This window comes from Galeopterus variegatus, unplaced genomic scaffold (genome assembly GCF_000696425.1).
Source record: "Galeopterus variegatus unplaced genomic scaffold, G_variegatus-3.0.2 Scaffold2269, whole genome shotgun sequence".
In the NCBI taxonomy this organism is placed as follows: domain Eukaryota; kingdom Metazoa; phylum Chordata; class Mammalia; order Dermoptera; family Cynocephalidae; genus Galeopterus; species Galeopterus variegatus.
In genome coordinates, this window is record NW_007728380.1 from 43,843 (window position 1) to 62,536 (window position 18,694).

At 37.6% G+C, this 18,694-nt stretch overlaps 1 protein-coding gene across 3 annotated transcripts in view; it reads left to right on the forward strand.

Annotated features, from left to right (window-relative positions):
* Positions 1–18,694, forward strand: part of KIAA0753 (KIAA0753 ortholog) — a 68,288-nt gene that overhangs the window by 24,385 nt on the left and 25,209 nt on the right. For all 3 annotated transcript variants that reach the window (XM_008581113.1, XM_008581115.1, XM_008581114.1), the window contains exons 8-12: positions 10,023–10,255; positions 11,423–11,589; positions 13,120–13,239; positions 14,297–14,386; positions 14,627–14,716. In XM_008581113.1, the coding sequence (XP_008579335.1) occupies positions 10,023–10,255; positions 11,423–11,589; positions 13,120–13,239; positions 14,297–14,386; positions 14,627–14,716 (700 nt within the window). The remainder of the gene's footprint in view (positions 1–10,022; positions 10,256–11,422; positions 11,590–13,119; positions 13,240–14,296; positions 14,387–14,626; positions 14,717–18,694) is intronic.

Consider the following 18,694-nt stretch of genomic DNA (forward strand, 5'->3'; position numbering starts at 1 on the left):
AAAGTAATGATGTGTCTTACTACTGATGTTTTAGACTTGATGAAATATGGAATTTTGTTAGTTAATTCTTTTGTAGTTTTCCAGATAGATGAGATCATGTATAAATTAGTATGGACAAATCCAATAAACTAGTTTTCCTTTTTGTCTTTTTTACTGACCGGTAACGGGATCGCAACCCTCTGTGTCGCGCCCGTACCGGGGACCGGCAACGGGATCACAACCCTCGATGTTGCATCCGCACCGTGCTCAGCCAGTGAGCGGGAACCAGTCTCCACATGGGATCCGAACCCTTGGCAGGAGCACTGCCGCGCTCCCAAGTGGCGCACTTCTCCAGTGTGCCACCAAGCCGGCCCAAGTTTTCCTTTTTTAATTGAAGTAGAACATAGTTTATATTTTGTACACTTTTCTATCTTCTATTTAAGATAGAAAAGTGTACAAAATATAAACTCACACCTCAACTAATTACCAGAAAACAAAAACATTTACATAACTACTATCTAAATCAAGAAATAGAACATTATCAACGATTAAGAAATTCTCCTTGTACCCTCCCTTTCCAGCCTTTATCCCCTTCTTCTCCCCCAAATCATTATTATTATTCTTATATTTGATGCTTCCTTTGGTTTTGCCTGATTTGGAACTTTATAGAACTGGAATTACATAGTAGATATTTTTTGAGACTGGCTACTTTAACTTAACACTGTGAGATTCATATCCTCTTTTCATGTAGCTGTGATTTATTAATGTTCATTGCTGTATAGTTGTATGAATATATCACAAATTTTTTTCACAATTTATCTATTCTATCGTTTTAATCATTGAGTTATTTCCAGTCTTGGGTGATGATAAAGAAAACCACTATGATTGTTCTTATGTATGTCTCGTGGTACATATGTGCATGTATTTTTGGTTGGGTGTGTTTCAAAGAGTATTAACTGTTAGGTCATAGAGTCTATGTTTGTTCAACTGTAATAGATAAAGGTTTTTTTCCAAAGTAGTTTTATCACTTTATATTCCTACCAACAGTGTATGAGAACAGTTGCTACGCATCCTTACCAGCAGTTGTTATTATTAGTTTTTAATATTTTAGTCACTTGGTTGGTGTTAGGCTATCACTATGGTTTTAATTTACATTTTTCTGGATGACTAATGGTATGAGCATTTTTTCTTATAATTATAGTCCATTTAGATGTCTTTTGTGAGGTGCCAGTTCAAGTCTCTTACCATTCCTTCCTCCCTCCTCTCTCTCTCATCTCTCCTTCACTCTCTTTTTCTCCTCCTTCCTTTCTCTCTCTCTCTCTTTTTTTATTAATTTGTAGGAATGTTTTTGTAAGAACAGTCTGTATATAGACCCTTTCTCAGTTATATGTGTTATAAATATCTTAGAAATAAGATATACCTTGCTTTTAAATGTCTCGGTGGTATCTTTTGGTGAACAGAATTCTTAATTTCACTGTAGATCAATTAATCAATTTTTCCTGCATGGTTTGTTTTTTTCTGTTGTCGTTGTTTTTGTATCCTGTCAAAGAAGCTTTTCCCTGTGCCAAGGTTAAGAGGACGTTTTCCTATGTTACTTCCTAAAAGGGTTTTGTTTTGGATATCCAGTTGACACAGCACTTTCATCATAAATCAAGTGTCCACATATGTGTGGGTCAGTTTCTGGGCCTTTTGTTCTCTTCCCTTGTTCTAATTATTGGTCCTTATACTGATGTTACACTGTCTTTAATTATTCTAAGTCTTGATATCCAGTAGAACAGCTTTTCCCACTTGTTCTTTCTCCAGAGTGTCTTGATTAATCTTGACCCTTGGTATTTCCATAGGAATTTTAGAGTCAAAGTTTGTTGATTTCTACCAAACCTCCTCCCCCAACCCCTGACTCCAAAAAACCAAACAACAATGTTTATATTGGAATTTTGATGGGGAATCAGTATCTTTACAATATTGAGTTTCCCAATCCACAAGCAGGGTATATCTGTCCGTTTATTTAGGTTGTCTTTGTTTTTTATTTTTTGGCGGCTGCCTGGTATGGAGGTGTAAACCCTTGACCTTGGTGTTATCAGTATCATGCTCTAACCAACTGAGCTGAGCAACCAGCCCTTATTTAGGTTGTCTTTAAATACTCTTGGTAATTTATATATACACTTTTTGTTGCTTAATGACAGTGATACATTCTGAGAAATTTGTTGTTAGGCAATTTTGTCATCCTGCATAAGTGCATTATGAAAGGGAACAGTAGTGGATTTTCCTATTATCTATACTGGCCAATATTTACATAAGTGTGGGCCATCTAATTATATTACTAAGTCTCTCTGTGCCTCATTTTCCTTATCTGTTAAGTGGGGATTAGAATAATACCACTCCCACAAAGTTGTGAAAATTAAATTATAGGTGGGGATTGTGTCTGGCACTCAGTGAGTGTTAGCTGTTATTAACTAATATTTTGCTATGGAGATGGATGGAAATCATTTAAAAATGCAAGAATTCTAAAGTAGACAACAACCCTCTCACTTGGGTTCAGACATGTTGTGTCAAATGCTTGGTTTTCTTTCTTAAAGGTCTGTGCTACCTTTGGGAGGGTCACTGTGTGGGTAAGCTAGGCACTCTCCTCGATGTATTTTGCAGTAGGTTTGTTTACACTGGCATCACTACAAACATGTGAGTAATGTGTTGTGGTAGATGTTAAAACAACTACAGTGTCAGTAGGTGATAGGAATTTTTCAACTTCCATCCTAGTCTTGTGGGACCACTGTCATATATATGGTTTGTCACTGACTGAAACATTATGTGGTGATGAATGTATATATATTTGTGTGTGTATGGATTTGTTCATCTTTTATTAGATTTATTCCTTGGTATTGATATTTTCAATGCTCTTGTAAATGGTATCTTTTAAAAAATTTAATTTCTAATGCTTATTGCTGATACATAGACATACAGTTGATTTTTGTGTCTTGATCTTGTATCCAGCAACCTTGCTGACTAAGTTCATTTATTTCTAATAATTTATGTAGATTATTTTTGTTTTGCTATGTATATAATCATATCATCTGTGAAGAACCATTGGTTTATTTCCTCCTTTCCAATCTTTTTTTTTAAATTTCTTTTTTTAAGTAGTTTTGTTTTTGTTTACTTGACCTGTAGGTGACTGATACAAAGATATGTTAAAATCTCTTGTGATATTGAGACTTTCTTAATTTCTCGTTGCACTACTGTTAAATTTTTCTTTGTATATTTGGAAGTTGTGTTGTTTAGATGCAGAAAAGTTTTTAACTGTTAAATCTTTTTTGGTGGATTTTGTATGTTGTTATTATTAAACATCTCTATCTCTTCTCAGGTCATTTACACGGGGTTCTGTTCTATCCGATATTAATATTGCTTCATATACTTAACTTATTTGGCATTTGCCTGGAACAAAATTTTCCATTCCTTTATGCTCAGTCTTTCTTTGATGTGTTATTTTAAGAATGTCTGTTGTAAACAGTTTATTGTTGGTGTTTTTAACCCTTTTGTAGAGTTCTATATTTAATCGACTTACTTACATTTACTGAAATTAATGACATATTTGAACTTCTTTCTACCTTATTTTATGTTTTTTTGTTTGCCAAAGGTTTTTTTTCTTTGTTGTAATTTACTATATTAATCAAAGTTTTGTTGTTTTTTCCCTCTATTGACTTGCAAGTTAATATATCAGTCTGCTCTTCAGTTAATTTATTTCTCAACCTGCCACTATTCTGTAGAACCTTAATAGCTTAGTGCTGCACCTCTAACATGAGAGTAACTGTAAAGGACGGGAAAAACCTACTGTTTTTCCTGCTCTCACTCAGCACTCTCGGTACTTAACTTCTGACCCTAGATGTGTGGGCATTTCTCCACCACACCAAGCAGTTCTCCAGCAGGTACTGAGTGTCCCGTAATTCAGTTCAATTCTGCCACTGTCTACCTAGAGTTGGAGTCAGATCCCACAAGTTAAGGGTTCAGTCCCATAAGGCTGCCCCTACTTCAGACACCAATTGCAAGTCCCAGCTTGTAATCTGTGCTTCTGACTGACTGGCTGTAAATTGGGGTTCCATGACCTCTTCCTGGGGTTTGCTAGGATGTCTCACATAACTCAGGCAAACACTTTACTTATGCTTACCCATTTATATAAAGGGTGTTACAAAGCATACAGATGAACAGCCAGATGGAAGAGATGTATAAGGCAAGGTATGTGGGAAGGGGCTAGGAGCTTCCATGTCCTCTCCAGGAGCCACCCTCTGGAAGCCTCCATGTATTGTGTAACCTGGAAGCTCTCTGCACCCCAGAGTTCAGAGATTTTTATGGAGACTTTATCACTTAGACATGATTGATTATTAACTCCATTTTTAGCCCTTCTTTGCTCTCTGGAGAATGGAGGGTGGGGCTGAAAGTTCCAAACTTGTAGTGATGGCTTAGTCTTTCTGGTGACCAGCTCCTATCCAGGAGCGCACCAAGAAGCACCTCATTAGAACAAAAGATGCTCCTATCACCCAGGAAATTCAGAGAAATTAGGGGCTCTGTGTCAGGAACCGGAGTTAAAAACCAAATATTAGATGTACCTAGCACCACTATTAATTGAGGAAGTACAAGGGTTTTAGGAGCTATGTGCCAGGAACTGGGGCAGAGACCAAATGTGTATTTATTATTGTATCACAATATCACAGTAACAAAACCTAATTACTCAATTACTATTTGATATTTGTTCACTATAATGGAATATTTTCTCCCCTTCCATTGGTAGGTAGGTAGAACTAATATAGTATCTTCCTTTTAATCAGAAGTCTGCCTTTGCCGCACTTTCCCTTGAGGATGAGTGTCACGTGTGTCTTTATGTCCTTCGTGACTAGCCAGTGTCTGGCACATGGTTAGGCACTTAAGGATTAGTTGAGAAACTCTGTGAAGAAGTGTAATTGAATAAGAAAACACTTCCGAGCAGCAAATCACAGTAACTTGATGGAGTTTGGACGTGTTGTCCTCTCCAAAACTCATGTGGAAATTTGATCTCCAATGGGGCAGTGTCGGAAACTGATTGAGTCATGGGGGCAGATCCTTCATGAATGGATTAATGCTCTCCCTGGGGGAGGGGGGATTAATGAGTGAGTTCTTGCTGTATTAGTTCCCGCGAGAGCTTGTTGCTTAAAAAACCCTGGCACCTTCTCTCCTCTCTCTTGCTTCCTCTCTGGCCATGTGATCTGCTTGTACCTGCCAGCTGCCTGCCACTTTTCTGCCATGAGTAGAAGCAGCCTGAGGCCCGTGCCAGATGCCCCTGTCCCAGAATCGTAAGCCAAATAAACCTGTCTTCTTTATAAATTACCCAGTCTCAGGTATTTCTGTTATAGCAATACAAAATGGACTAAAGCAGAAAATTGATGCCCATGCCAGATGCAGCTGTCCCAGAATCGCTCACTCTGGATTCCATGTGAAAAATAAACTGTGGGGAGCCTGGAGTAGAAGCAAGAAGACCTAGTACAGTTAACCTTAAGCGAGAGAGGTTAGTGGCTTGCACAGCAGTGAAAAGAGCTGCCTGCCACTTTTCTGCCATGAGTAGTAGCAGCCTGAGGCCCGTGCCAGATGCAACTGTCCCAGAATCGTAAGCCAAATAAACCTCTTTTCTTTATAAATTACCCAGTCTCAGGTATTTCTGTTTAGCAACATAAAACGGACTAAAATACTTGAGTTCTGGGTGCTGGGGAGCTCACTTTTGATACTCTGGAGGAAATGCAGAGAACATTATAGGCCTGCACACAGAGATGCGTTTCCTAAATGAGTAAGAGGATTAGAGGTGCCCATCAACCGGCTAATGAAAAATGAGGACCAGCTTCAGCAAGAAGGTGGAAAACCTGCTGATCTAAAACTCATTATAGGAACCAATGTAGGAAAGCCAGAAGACAAATGGGGAAAATTTGGACCAAGAAGACCTAGATTCTAGGCCCAGCTTTGCTAGTTTGTGATCCTGGGTTGATGTAATCTCTTTGAACCTTAATTTTTTCATCTGTAAAATGGGGATAATAGTCCTTCTATTTGACTGACTTTGTTCTAAGTAGCAAACTAGATAATTGCTAAATGCTATAAAAATGTAAGGTGTTGTTTTTGGTTCATAGTAATAGCCCCACATAAATAAGAAAAGGCTAGATTTTTTTTTTTTTTTCCTTTTTGTCTTTTTTTACTGACCGGTAACGGGATTGCAACCCTCGGTGTCGCGCCCGCACCGCGCTCAGCCAGTGAGCAGGAACCGGTCTCCACATGGGATCCGAACACTCTCCAGTGTGCCACTGGGCCGGCCCGAGGCTAGATTTTTTTAGGCATATTTAACTAAGAAAACAAACCTTTGGTGGCCATTTTAAAATGAGTTTTGTGTGGTCCTAAAGAAGTAAGTTTCATTTCTCTGGAAAAGGTATTTATGTGGAACAGTTCCATAGTCCCTGACTGGGCAGAATGAACAGGCCTTGCCCTGGACCAAACGTCAGAAGGCTTGGCTGTGCCACTGACTCTCCCTGTGACCTTCAGTAAAACACTTCACTGTTACTTCCTCTCCTGAAAAACTGTAGTAATCCTGTCCTGTCTGCTCTGTGGTGTGTCATGGTGCAGCTCAGATGAGGTGGTAAATGTGAATTATAAACAGAAAAAGTGTTGTACAAAATATGAGGGATGATGATCATCGTTACTATCTTTGTTACAAATCCATGTGTGGTTATAGTTAACGACTTTGCAAGTTTAACTACTTGCTCATGGGGAAGGAGGAGGTAACCATGTTACTTTAATTTTTGTTGTTGTTTCTTATCATTATGACCTGGACTCCAGAAGGCTACTTTTTTCTGTTTCTGTTTTATATATCGCTCTATTAATTCTTTGATCCTGATTTCCTAAACTCTCTTCCCCACCCCACCCCTAAAAAAAATGTCATAGGTAGCCACTTGGGTGAAAAACCTCTGTGCCCTCTTCATTTGTGATATATGCTTGAGCTGATTTGATCAGTTATCTTGTGATTTACATAATTGTTGGCTAGTACAGTTTTTTAGTGGCCTCTGAGATGTTCTTGCAGTGGTTGATTGCATTAGTATAACTTGTCAGCCATTAAGGTTGGTGGCTCCCTCCCCACCACCGGCAGTGTCCTCAGCTCAGCTGCTCCTGAAATTTGCACTGCATTTGCATGCTGATTTATGCAAATCATAACTGAAAAGGTGTCAGGACCTAGAGGTCAGAGCTGCTTTGATGTACGTACACTTGGGAGTTAATAAATAAATTACAGACTGAGGATTCAGTCTTAACATTCTTCTGTTCTGATTTATGTTTCCTTGTTGTGTAACTTATATAGCTTTGAAAAGTGTCAGATGAAAGAAGTGATGCAGGGAAATCTTACCCTTACTTACTGCTGCTGTTAAAGTAGTCTGAATGGATTATTTCTTTGATTATGAAATATTTTAAACATACAGAAAGGAATGCAAATACAAACACAGTGTATCTATGACTCAGATATAACAAATTTTAACATTTTTGCTTTGTATAGAAATTTTTTTTTAGAAATAAAATGCGGCAGATACACTTGAAGTCCCTTTTTAAAATGTGTTTCTCCACATGCCATTCCCCTCCCTCCGTCATTAGAGGTTATTATTGTTATTATATCACGGACCTCTTCTATTTCTATATTTTTACTGCTTATATATCTATCCATAAGCCATATAAAGTAGTTTTATGTAAATGATATCTTACAGTATGCATCATTCTGTAGTTTACTTCCCCCACTTGTTGTTCATATTGATACATGAATTTTGATGTGTTAATTTAAATGTTGTATAGGTTTCCCTTGTGTGAATATACCTTAGTTTATTTTCTCAGTTCTTCTTGACGGACATTTGGGTCGTTCCCAGTTTTTTGCTTTTATAAACAATAATGAGGTGAAGTGACTTATCTATGCTCATGTCCTCCTGTGTACACGTGTGAGAGTTCCTCTAGGCTGAGTACATACCTAGGGATGAAATTGCTGGGTTGCAGTGTGTGCAGATCTTCAACTTTACTAGAGCAATTAAGTTGCTCTCCGAAGTAGTTGGGCCGGTTTAGTCCTGCACTAGTAGTTTGTGAGAGTACTTGTTTTTCCACATCCTTGTTTATCCTTGGTATTGTTATACTTAAATTTTTCTGCCCACTCTGATGGATGTAAAATGGTATCTCATTGTTTGAATTTTTCTGATTACTAGTAGTCAATCATCTATATATATTTTTATTGATAATTCAGATTTTCTGTCTAAATTGCCTATTTCTATCCTTTGCCTATTTCTCTATTGGATTATTTTTCTTATTGATTTATAGAAGTTCTTTATAAAGTCTGGATATTAATCCTATGCTAATTGTATTCAGTACAGGGATCTACTTTTAGACTTTGGCTTATCTGTTGATTTTGTGGTGTCTTTTTGTCAAAAGGAAGTTGTAGATTAGTGTAACTAAATTTAAATTTGTCAATATTATGTTTGAGTTTAAGAAAGTCTTTTCTCAAGGGTTTGGATCCCCGTACAGGCCAGCCACCAAAAAAAGAAAGAAAAAAAGAAAGTCTTTTCTACCCTGATGTCATGATATTCTCCTATATTTTCTTCATAAAGCTTTAATGTTTTCCTACCACATTTAGGTCATCATTCCATTTGGAATTTTAATGTTCAGTGTGAGACAAGGGTTCAGTTTTGTTTTTTTTATCTGTGGATGCCAGTGGTCTTAGTGCTGTCATTTGAACACTGCAGCTTATGCTCACTGATTAGTCATGCTTTTGTCATATCCCTGTCCACCCTGTTTCATCGGTTCCAGCCGTTCCTGTGTCATTCCACACTGCCTTCACTTTTACAGCTTTATCGCTGAGACTTTATCTCTGGAAGAGTAAGAAAGACCCCCACTTCCACCCCACTTCCCACTTTGTTGTTCTTCTGAGTTATTTGGGCTATTCCTAGTATTTTACTCTTCAGATGTTTTATTCTCTAGGATCAACCTATTTAGAGCCACATAAAAAAAAATCTGTTGGGATTTTAATTGATTATGTATTACTTTGGGGAGAATTGACATCTCTATAATAGTACGTCTTTTCATTCATGAAAATAATTTATTCAGATCTTCTTTCATGTCTTTTAAAAATGCCCTTTAATTTTTGTGTAAAAACTCTTGTACATCTTTCGTTAATTTCTTTCTATGTGTCTTATAGTATATTTATATTTTCTAATTAGTTATTTGATATTCAGGTATGATACAGATTTTTCTTATGGTTATCTTATACTTAAAAACCTTGCTGAACTCACTTCTTAGTTGTGTTAGTTTGTGTGTAGATTCTCTTGGATTTTCTATGTAGACCATTATCTCATCTTCAAATAAAGACAATTTTATTTCATTTCCCATTCTAGGCTCAGTGTCATGTATGGAGTTTAGACTTTATCAAATGAGGAGCCATTGACAGTTTTGAGTAGAGAAGCAACATTTAAATATTTACATTTTAGAAAAACAATTTTGGTAGCCAGGTGAAGGTGTGGTTGAAGATAAGCAAGGGATCATTTAGGAGACGGTATTATTATAGTCACAAGATACTGCAAACCTGACCTTGGGTAGTAGCAGAAGGGAAGGAAGCAGAGGGAGGGAGGGGATTTGGGAAGTGATAGGTCAGGCAAAGGGCATAAAGACATATCACGATTTGTAAGAATGAATATGCTAATAATAAATAAAAATTAAAACAAAAAAAGAAGGGAAGGAAGGATAGAGATAAGTGCAAGAGATATTTTAGAATTAGGATTAAAGGGACCAAGTAAATGAGTAAATATGGGAGCTAAGATTCCAGGAGTCAACCATGATACCTAGGTTTCTGCTTCTAAGATTGCAATGGTATTCATAAGAGGAGGAGCAAGTTTGGCAACAAAACACCTGGTTTTCAGCAGGGCCAGGATAAATATTTGGAGCTTATGTGTGTATAGATAATCATTCTTACTGACTTAATTTGAATAACATTTCCCTGAGTTTGTCCTTCTGAAATCTCTATGTAGATAAGTATCAGCCTGATAAAGAGCTTCCAGTGGCCCAGAGGTTGGAGAGTGAGCTTGATATATTAGATACGGATATCCTTCTGGAAGAAGCCCCATTTGTTCTAGACCAAAGTGCAAGCTTCAAAGATGAGGCATTAGCCCTGGCAAAAACAAGAGCAATGAAAAAGAAGCCTGTAACTGAGAACATGCCATTTAGAAGGAAAGATACTCTGGTGCCAGCAAGACTACAGCAGGTATGAAATCATTCCTTTCTTTTGGCCCATTTATGTTAATCTGACATTATTCAAGAAGATCACACAATCTAGCAAGTGATGGAGCCAGGATCTGAGTTCTCAGGCATTTGGATGCTAGAGTCCTTGAATCCAGCTTTCTAAGCTGATATAGTTTAGCTCTATGTTATTTTTATATTTTAGCAAAAAATAACAATTTTTAATACTGGTAGTATGGAGGGACGTTCTCTTGTGTCCTGTTTCAGTAAGATCTTAACTAATTTGATACCAAGGTCCTAACTGGGCAGCCTATTTTAAAATTAAGTTTTTTTCTGCTTCTGACTTGAGGGGATTAAAATTTGGTTTCTGCTAAAGATAAATGTTGATCAATAATACTCACTGAACATTAAAAGGTGTCCTGTGGTGTGTACTTTCTAATATGGCTTTGGGAGCCAGGTGGGTAGTTAGAACTTGGTTCTGAAACTACGTTATATTTTAAGCTTCCATTTAAAACTTAAGGCTCTACCAGTAGAAAACTTGTCAGAAGACCACCTCCTAATCTGAATATTTTACCGTAGTTACTGCCATTTGATGGTGCTCTCCAAAGACTTCAGCTGCAAACCTCTGTATTGTCAGGTGGCCCCAGAAAGAGGAGATTTAGCAGTTATCCCCAGTAACTGACAGATCATGGATTAGGATCAAGTCCTTTATTCCTTTCCAAACAAATTCTTATGGGGGTCATTGGGAAGTCAGGATTAAACCTGTAAGAAGTCAGCCTGCTGCTCTTCTTCAGAAACAGAACTTCATTCTCTGTGGTTTTTTAAAATAGCTTGATTCATTCTGTTTAGACTTAGTATTTTAACCAAGAATGTTTTACAATTTACCTCTAAACAATGTGGACTAAAATTATTTTTGTTTAATTAGTAAAAATATATATGTAAATAATAATATATTTTATATATAGTTTATATATATATAAAGGTGGCAGAGCCAGGGATTCCAATTCTCTACTCCCCCATCCCCCCCATCAGGGTTGCTTCAGTGTAATTTACACCCTCTCCCAAATTTCTACCGTAGTTCTTTCTATGTAGGTTTTACTGAATGGATGCATGAATAGCATAGAGACACTTGGAGTCAGTGAGTTAGAAGCTGAGACCATATGGCTTTGTAATTCATATTTATCTCTTATAGGGACTCCACAAAGCTGAAAGAAGTAGACCAAACCACCCTCATAGCAAAAACAGGTTGCAACAGAGAACAGTCTCATCCAGATTAAAAATGAACCAACAGCCTGTGAAAGACCACAGGGCTCCTTGGATACCTCCAAATCCCACATCTCCACCAGCCTCTCCTAAATGGTATGTAAAAGTTTAAGGGACCATTTGGGTATGGGATTTTATTTTTCCTGCACAGTTCAAAGGTGACCTATAGCTTAGACCAAATGAGTAGCAGCCTTAATTCTTCTCATTAAGAAGAAGCGCTTATTTGGGTGGTAATACATGAGAAGCTTCTTGGTTCCTTTTTCTACCTGGCCATGGTTAGAGTAATCTCCCAAGGGCCACCCCAACACCCAGTGGACATGTGCCATTATATGGAGGATCACAAGCCTCCCTTCACTTGTCTCTTTCCCCAACAGATTCTAGTTACTGGAGGCCAGGGACTGTGTCTTTCTTATATTTGAATGTTCAATGCCTGGCACATGGTAGGAATTCAGTAAATCTTCGCTGAATGAATAAATATTTAAAAATAATTCTAGTTCCAAGTCAAGATAATTATGAACTATAGAACCATGCAGATTCACAAACATTATCCTTACTGCAGGGGACAGTTAGGATACTGCTGACATTACTGTCTTGTCATCCTCATTCATAGTACGTGGGGAAGGAGTTGCTAGCATTCCACAGGTCTAGAGAGAAGGTGGTGTCCTCCAGGAGGAGCAGGGTCTACTTAGGTGGAAATAATCTTTTGGGGCCTTGCTTAAAGACAAAGGGGGGCTTACTTGCTATGGGACAGTAGTTCTTAAAAACTCAGTGGAAAGGACCAGGAGGTAGAACAGTAAAAGGTGGGAAACAAAAAGCAGTAATGTAGGGAGGAGAACAAGGGAGAAGGTAGTTATCTAGAGGGGGGTCTGCCTTTTGGGAGGCCATCAGAAGACAGGGAGAGCAGCCTGGGGAACCCCTCCACCTTAAAATTACAAATGATTCTGAATGAATGGTTATGCTTATCTGTTAACCCTCATTTTAAAGTTGAGGAAATAATGTTTAGAGAATTTAATGTCTTGCTCTTCACATAACAGAGCTCAGACTAAAATCAGGTCTTCTGATTTTGTAATGTGCTTTTTTGTTTTTATTACTCTGTTCTGATCTCTGCATTTTTATATATAAATATTACTACAGAGATGTGAATTCAGTTGGTGAGCTCATAAAAACATCAATTGGTTGAAGTTTGTATTGCAAACCAAATACACCGTGATTGTACGCATGGTGGGTGGAAGAAGAGGGTGGATACGGCTTCTAGGCTGTGAGTGCTATGTTTGGCCTTATAAAGGTGCAGAGTTGTCTTGTAATATGGAATATATTTGTGACCCAAATCTTTACATTATAACAGCATTTTGTTAAAGTTCACCCAGTATTCTGTCATTGACAATTGTTTTTTTCATTTAAAATAGTGCTTGCTTCTTTGAAGTGAAAGAGAACTTCTCCCCTTTGACACTGAACCTGAGTGCTGGAGGGACCTCACTCTTCTTCATGTTCAGCTTCCAATTTAGGGCCCCATGCTATAGATCACCATTAATTTAGTGCTCTTGTCTTCTCTGAGCTGGCAGCTTTGGATGAATCATGGGAAATGGAGTGGATAGTTACAAAGGTATACTTTTCCATTTTTTGCAGTGCTGCATGGCTGAAGGTGAAATCTAGTCCCAGAGATGCTACAAAAGAAGAGTCTCTCCAGCAAGAAGATACTCAAGAGGAAGGTCAATTGACAGGTGCTGTTGAGCATGAAGCAGCCAGGTTTGTGCTGGTATTTTTCAAATTTTTGAAAATTAAAGGGCTTTTTCTACATAGACTCTAAAGTGCACCCTTTTCTTTCCTATGTATAAAAAGTTGCTTATTTGCAATGTAGGTTACTAAACCTTTCTGCCAATCTATACAGCTTACAGCAAGCCCCCCTTTTATTCTTATTTCATTCATTTGAAAATTATGTCAGTAGTGTATCAGTTGCTAGTTTTGTATATTGCACAGTTGTGAACTCTATGGAGACTTTTAGAAAAAGGGCAAATAAGACATAATCCCAGCCCTTGCGTATTTATAGTCAGTAGAAAAGATATGTAATTAACTGTAATTTAAGATACAACCTGCTGTGTACTCTAGGAACTGAAGGGTTAAGAACTGAGAAAGTTTAAAAGGGGGAGGGGTTACTTCTTGTTGCAGAGATCTAGGCTTCCTGGAGGGAGATGGAAATTAAACTAAGACTTGAAGAATAGGCAGGATTTAAATAAGGAGGGATGGAGTGAGAACATTCCATAGGAAGAGAGTAGTGAAAACAGGTTGCTCTGCATTTGTTTGGCTGAAATTATTCTTGCAATTATGGGAAAGCAAAAATGGAAGTGAACCATTAGATAATTTGATAATATTCACATTTCTTTAGCCAAAAGAATCAAAGTCCTTTCACATATAATAATGTTGTTCAGACTTAGCTTTTCCCTTTTGTGTTTCTGTGACTTCATTATGCCTGTATGGCTCTCCTGGGGGCCCATTTCTTTGTCTAAACTTGAAGGTACAGCAAGGGTCTTGTCTTAGTCAAACAATAAATCCTAAGTACAGTGATGGCTAGTTTTCTTGAGAACATTTGTAGGCAGTTTCTTGTTGCTCTACATTCTAACATGGAGTGCTTTTGTGTGTAAATGGAAAATGATGTGGAGAACTTTATGGGTACAGGTTAATGTTACTGAATCCTTGATGGAGCCAGGGTGGGAGCGGGGGGTCTAGCTTCTGGTCTGTTTCTGTGATAATGACACCCTGGAGGGTTGAGGCAGAGTTGGTTTGACTTGTTTGTACTGTCTGCTAGGCTTGCTTGGCTTGATGTTGAAACTTCCAAAAGATTAAAGGAACTAGGAGAATTAAAAGCAGAAGAAATGGACAAAATGCAAAAACACAGGTAAATATTTGTTTCTGAGGTAGACAAAAGTGTAAGTAGGCCTGTTCTACATCATTTAGCTATTTTAATGACGAGTCAAGATTGTTTAGGTCTAGCCACACTTCTTGTATTTATCGGCTGTCTGCCTCTTAAAAGACTGTGATGTCACCTATGCAGCCTACACTGGAGCCAAGATTGGAGCCCAGGGGAGTCCTGACTGCTTTGGGGAGAGTTGGGGTGACTCTTTTTGCTGTCCTCTAGGCTTGACTGGCTTGATGCTGAAACTTCTAGAAGAACAAAAGAATTGAGTGAACTCAAAAGTGAAGAAATGGACAGAGTCCAAAAATTGAGGTGTGTATTTCTGAGGAAGAATAGTGAATGCTTGCCTGTTCTAATTCATCTAGATAGTTTTAACAACCGACCTGGACTGTTTGGCCTAATCTCGTTATCTGAATGAGTGAATGAATGAATGAATACCTGCATGCCTACATGTATATTATACCATATTTTCACTAGGAAGTGTTTCTTTTGTGTGGAGTTTCAAGGAGAACTGAAAGAACATCTACAGTTTTGGGGAAGTTCACATGAAGTTGTAATAATGCAGAGAGGAATCTTGGTTACCCTTTACCCATTTCCTCAATGGTAATATCTTGGGAAACTATATAGACATCGATGTAGTCATGATATATAACATTTCCTTCACTACAGGGATCCCTCATTTTGCCCTTTTATAGCCACACCTACTTCTTTCCTGCCTCCATCCACTGCTTAGCTAAGTAACCCTTGGCAACCACTAATCTGTTCCCTTGTTCATAATTTTGTTATTTCAAGAGTGTCATATAAGTGGAATCATATAGTATGTAGCTTTTGGGATTGACTTTTTTCCCTTACATAACTCTCTGTAGATTCAGGCATGTATCAGTAGTTTATTCCTTTTTGTTGCTGAGTAGTATTCCATGGCGTAGATATATCATAGTTTGTTTAACCATTCATTTGTTGAAGGACATCCGAGTTGTTTCCAGTTTTGGGCTATTATGAATAAAGTTTCTTTTTTTTTTTTTTTTGAGATCGGCCGCACCGCGCTCAGCCAGTGAGTGCTGTGAGCACACCGGTCATCCCTACATAGGATCCGAACCCACGGCGGGAGCGCTACTGCGCTCCCAGCACTGCACTTTCCCGAGTGTGCCACAGGCTCGGCCCATGAATAAAAATTCTATAAACATTCATGTACAGGTATTTATATGAACATAAATTTTCATTTCTCTGGGATAAATGTCCAGAGTGAAATTGCTGGGTTGTATGCTAGTTGTATGATTTGGTTTTTACAAAACTGCCAGACTTTTCCAGAGTGTGTGTCTTTGTTCCCACCAGCAATGTTGGAGGGATCCAGTTGTTCTGCACGTTTACTAGCATTTGGTGGAATCACTACGCTTTCTTTTAGACATTGTGATAGGTGTGTAGTGGTATCTAATTGTTGTTTCAATTTGTATTTCCCTACCAGCTAATTATTTTGAACATCTTTTCATATGCTTATTTGCTTTCCACTGGTCTTTGCTGGCGTGTGGCTACAGGTATTTTTGTGGTGTTTGGCTGCAGTAGGGCAGTTATTTTCTGAAAGTATTTTCTGAAAGTTTTCCATTTTTCTAGACTGCCCCTTTCTTGGTCCTTTGGCCAGAGAGAGTAGGCTTTCAATGTTTTTTTTTTCTCTGTACCTATTGGTGTTTCTGGGTTGCTGGCTTCTTCAATATCTAGCCTGTGATATATGAGTGAAAAAGAAAACCTGGGGAACTCACCACCATGTCATTCTTTGAGTCCCAAGGTCCCTAGCTGGTCTGCCTTCTCTCACCTTTCTGAGTCCTTTTATGTTTGTTTATATTTAATGTCCAGGGTTCTTAGTTGTACTTAACAGGAAGAATAGGAAAAAGTACATTTATTCCACCTCTCTAGAAGTAGAAGTCTAAGCAGAATTTTTAAAACATTATTTTGTTGTCTTGTTTCCAATGAGAAATCTGAATCCTGCTGTTTGCTCCTTCTCTAGAAGCTTATAGACCCCTCTTTCTTCCCAGTGTTCTGATATTTCATAGTGATGGGACTTGGTGTGGGTGTATTTTCATTCACCAGACCTTTTCAATCTGGCAATATTGTCACTTCTTGCTGTGTGATGGAGACTCAAAGATTACTCAGAGACCAAATATTAAGAGCAATGAGAAGCCCGAAGGAACTGCACCTAGAAAACTCACTCAAGAAGGGAGAAACAAGGTGCAGCCCCGATTTGGTATTTGCTTCAGCTTTTATTGTAAAGACAAGGAGATACATGAGAAAAAACAACTTAATCAATCATTTATCAAAGGAATGAAAAGAAATTGGCTATGGGGCAATCTCTGGAAAACATCTTAATGTTTTTATCTAATCTAGCAGAACATGCTTGAAGATCTTTGCTGTGCTAAGGGCTTTTGCCCTTTGAACAATCCCTGTTCTGCCTCAAATCTCTTATCTACACTAAAGGCTTTTGCCCTTTGTAAATTCCCTGGTCTTTCTCAATGTTAACATTCCTACACTCCTCCACACAATATATTACCTTGAGTTCTGACAAATTTTCTTACTTTATTTTGCACTTGTTTTCTTAACCTTTCATTTTTCTATTCTCTCTGCAACTTCTGTTCTTTGATGTTGGATTTCCTGGATTGGTCCTCTGATTTTTATCTGTTTTTTCATTTTTTTTTTCTTCTCTCTTTCCCTGCCTTCCTCTCTCTCCTCCTTCTTGCCCTCAGTAGATTTCCTCAAACTTATTTAACCAGTCTAATGAGTTTGTCATTTCGGCTGCACTGTTTTTAAATTTTAAGACCTCTATTGTATTCTTCAAATTTCACTTAATAGTCTCCTAGTCTTCTTTTATGAATACAGTGCTATTCTCTTTCTCTCTGAGTATATTAACAATATTGGCCCCTTCCCCCACCCTACCCCATCCTACATAATTTCTTTCATTTCTTTCTTTTCCTTCTTCAGGTATCTGGTAATCCTGGCTACTTTCTGCTGTTTAAATGTAGGGAACTGATTACTGATTGAAAACTGAGCATGTGGGTTGGAATTAGTATCTTAGTTTTAGTGTTTTTTTTTTTTTTAATTGTTTTTGTTGTGGTATAATTTACATATAGTAAAATACAAAGAACTTAAAGGTACAGTTCAATGAGTTTTGACAGATATGTATATCTGGGTAACCAAAACCACAGAGGCAGCCACTTCCTGATTTCTTTCACTGTAGAGTAGTTTTGCTTGTTCTTGGACTTTATATAAATGGAATCATCAGGATCTACTCCTTTGTGTCTGGCTTCTTTTGCTCAAAAAAATATTTGAGATTTATCCATGTTGTGCATTCATCAGTATTGTTCTTTCCATTTTATTGCTGATTAGTATTCCATTGTATGAATATACCACATTCTATTTATCCATTCTCCTGGGAATTAACATTTGATTTGTTTCCCATTTTTAGCTAGTATGAGTAAAGCTACTATAAACATTTTTACGTAAGACTTTTTGTAGAATCATTCTTTCATTTCTCTTGGGTAGATACCTTGGAGTAGAGTTTCTGTGTAATAGGGTAGGCAGTTGTTTAAACTTTATAAAAATGGTCAAATTTTCCAGAGTAGTTGTAACATTTTATGCTTCCATCAGCAATGTGTGGGAGTTCCTTTCCAGTTGTTCCACATCCTTGATAACATTTGGTCTTGTCAATCTTTTTAATTTCAGCCATTTGGGTGAGAATGTGGTGGCATCTTCTTGTGGCTTTAATTTGCATTTCCTTGAAGACTATATGTATTTGTAGGGTACAATGTGTTGTTTCTTTTTTTCTTTTTCTTTTATATTTGTGTGTGTGCGTATTGTTCCAATGCATGCATATACTGCAGAATGATTCAGTTAGGGTAGGTAGCATGGTTTGTACCCATTAGTCTACCGGGGCACTTTTTCTAGTATTTATTGTGAAGTGTTTTCAAATCTTTTGCCCATTTTTTTTTAAAATTATTGATTTGTTTGAGTTCTTTGTATTTTCTGGATATGAGCCCCTTGCCAGAAATATGTGCAGCTAATATTTTCTCCCAGTCCTAATGGTGCCTTTTGATGACTTGAAGTTTTAAATTCTGATTTAGACTGGTTTATCAGTTTTTCTTTTATGGTTAGTTCTTTTTTTGTGAACTGTCTAAGAAATCATTGCCTATGCTAAGGTATCAAAGGTATTCTCCTGTATTTTCTTCTAAATGCTTTATAGTTTTAGCTTTTATTTTTATGCCTATGATACATTTTGAATTAATTTTTGTGTTTGAGGTACTGATC